This window comes from Penaeus vannamei, chromosome 9, assembly GCF_042767895.1.
Source record: "Penaeus vannamei isolate JL-2024 chromosome 9, ASM4276789v1, whole genome shotgun sequence".
In the NCBI taxonomy this organism is placed as follows: domain Eukaryota; kingdom Metazoa; phylum Arthropoda; class Malacostraca; order Decapoda; family Penaeidae; genus Penaeus; species Penaeus vannamei.
The window spans coordinates 24,217,759-24,220,258 of record NC_091557.1 but is presented as its reverse complement, the minus strand read 5'-3'; the positions used below and the strand labels follow the sequence as shown (position 1 = coordinate 24,220,258).

Genomic DNA, 2,500 nt, shown 5'->3' with positions numbered 1-2,500 from the left:
AAAGAGAAAGAGAAGAGAGAAAGAGAAAGAGAAAGAGAAAGAGGAAAGAGAAAGAGAAGAGAGAAACAGAAAGAGAAAGAGAAAGAGAAAGACAGAGAGAGAGAGAGAGAGAGAGAGAGAGAGAGAGAGAGAGAGAGAGAGAGAGAGAGTGTGTGTTTCTGGTTCTCTCCCTTCTACATGTGACTGGCCGTAACACAAATGTATTAATATTCACGCTGCATATACATTCACATTCCGAAAGTTTGTGCGTGTAATAATAATAATGCCAAATGAACACACTCACATGATGATAACAAAAATTTGAACAACAAATATTCATTATATATATTTATATATAAATATATGTATATATATACATATATATATATATATATATATATATATATATATATATATATATATATATATATATATATATATATATATATATATATATATATATATATATATATATATATATATATATATATATATATGTATGTATACACACATATATGTATATATATGTATATAGGTGTTTATATATATATATGTATATATATGTATATAAGTGTTTATATATAAATATATATATATGTATATATATATATATATATATATATATATATATATATATATATATATATATATATATATATATTTATATATATATATACATGTTATATATATCATATATATATACACACACATATGATGAACGCCGTTTAAGCTCCGAAGGAATTTTAGAGAAATATAACCAGCGGAGAGAGAGGAATATTACATGGAGCCCGTGAACACAGTTCTTTTAAACTCGCACCAAAGTCTTCAAACTGTGCGGCGAGTAGAACGTTCCAGATGATTCTAGGGATTGTTTTGGTCCGCGAGTTTGCGCTTCGGCCGACAGATGGCGCAGTGACCTGTCCCGGCAGGAGAACGACGTAGTGCTGCTGCCGGATCCCTCGCTCCATCACTGAATATCTCCTTCATCCGTGCCTTAGCCGGCCTGAAGCACCATCATGTCGGCGGTGGGACAACTCGTCTTCGATGAGTACGGGAAACCGATCATCATTCTCAAGGACCAAGACCAGCAGAAGCGCCTCACGGGAATCGATGCTCTGAAGGTGAGGGGCGGCGCTGTCACAATGGGGCCCAGGTGCTTTGCAATTATTGATTTACTTATGGAAATGATAACGTTTTTCCCTTTGACCTAGGTGATTAGATGTATTGGGATGGTAACATTCTATGAGGATATTTGGATTTTGGGTTTTCAGTCACAAATGGACGTAGAATTGGGTAAAATCGCTGCAGACGGGCGGACGCTGGGTAGGATGACTCACAAGGGAACCCGCCCGCACACCGGATAACAATGCAGAAATAACATGCTTATAATAAACCGAACATTTAGCTTCAGTTTGCTTGCCAGCATTGGAAAATCACGTTGTTTATCATTTTCAATCACGTGAAAGTTCATTCTGCAACTGGAATTCACAATAATCTGCGTTAACAATATTATGCACCATGAGTCATTCCTATTTATTCAGAAGAAACAACCACAACAGGATCACAACTAATCTGATACTCAATGAAATACTTTGATTAAACAATATGGCTTTAGTTTTGCAAAGATATTGCAAGTATCTATATGATCTGTCAAATTGAAGACATTGCATATATACAAATATCTTTGATGCTCAAGAGTATGCAGACATAAGCAGTTCTTTAATCCAGAACAGGAATGAAAATGTCCACCATCAATGGATCTTATATACCATTATTGAGAATGTGGATGAATGAAGCATAAATCTCGGGAGCACGCCCTTAAATTCTAGCAGTGACTCGTGCGCTAATTGTCACAACCTCTACATCTATCCCTGCTTAGGCAAAGGCAAATTGATCAGCTACATATTTTGGCAAAAAAAAAAAAAAAGACAATGGACAAGATTCAGAATTTTCTCATTTAGTTTGAAGAGATTCCAACAAATCTGGCACTTCTGTACAGTTTGTATTTTGAGTTAAGGGGGGTGTCACACTAGCACAATTTTCGTGGTTCTTTCACGTGTCCGTGGTTTTTTCCTCGCTACCGCTTGTATTTTGGGTGAATGCGAGAAATTGCAGTCAAACGATAATTATCGTTTTCGCTGGCAAGTTTCCGTGATAAGCTATAATAGGTAATTGTTATAGTAATGTAAAAAAAAGTATATATAATATAAAACGATACAAAAGGACGGTCTAAACTGTAAATATGTTAAAATTGGCAAAATTCTTCCTTGTATTTAATAAAAAAAGATACAAGTTTGTAACTAGCTGCTCGCCTGTTTGTTTACATTTGTTTCCAGATGAGAGTAACGAGAATACGCCCTTATTTAGCATTACACATTCGTTGTTTCGCATTAAATCGTTGCCACATAGCCAGAATAAAGTCCATCATCGCCAGAGCCTGTGCGGAGGTTGAACCCATCTTTCTGTGTTTAGAATTTTGGTCGGACTGTTTCCATGGTTCTCATCGCTAGTGTGACTGCGC

At 35.5% G+C, this 2,500-nt stretch overlaps 1 protein-coding gene across 1 annotated transcript in view; it reads left to right on the top strand.

Annotated features, from left to right (window-relative positions):
* The first annotated feature begins 862 nt into the window (after positions 1-862).
* LOC113826962 (chaperonin containing TCP1 subunit 5) overlaps positions 863-2,500 on the top strand; it is a 6,732-nt gene continuing 5,094 nt past the window's right edge. The window contains exon 1 of the mRNA XM_027379859.2: positions 863-1,100. Within this exon, the coding sequence (XP_027235660.1) occupies positions 996-1,100 (105 nt within the window). The 5' untranslated portion in view covers positions 863-995. The remainder of the gene's footprint in view (positions 1,101-2,500) is intronic.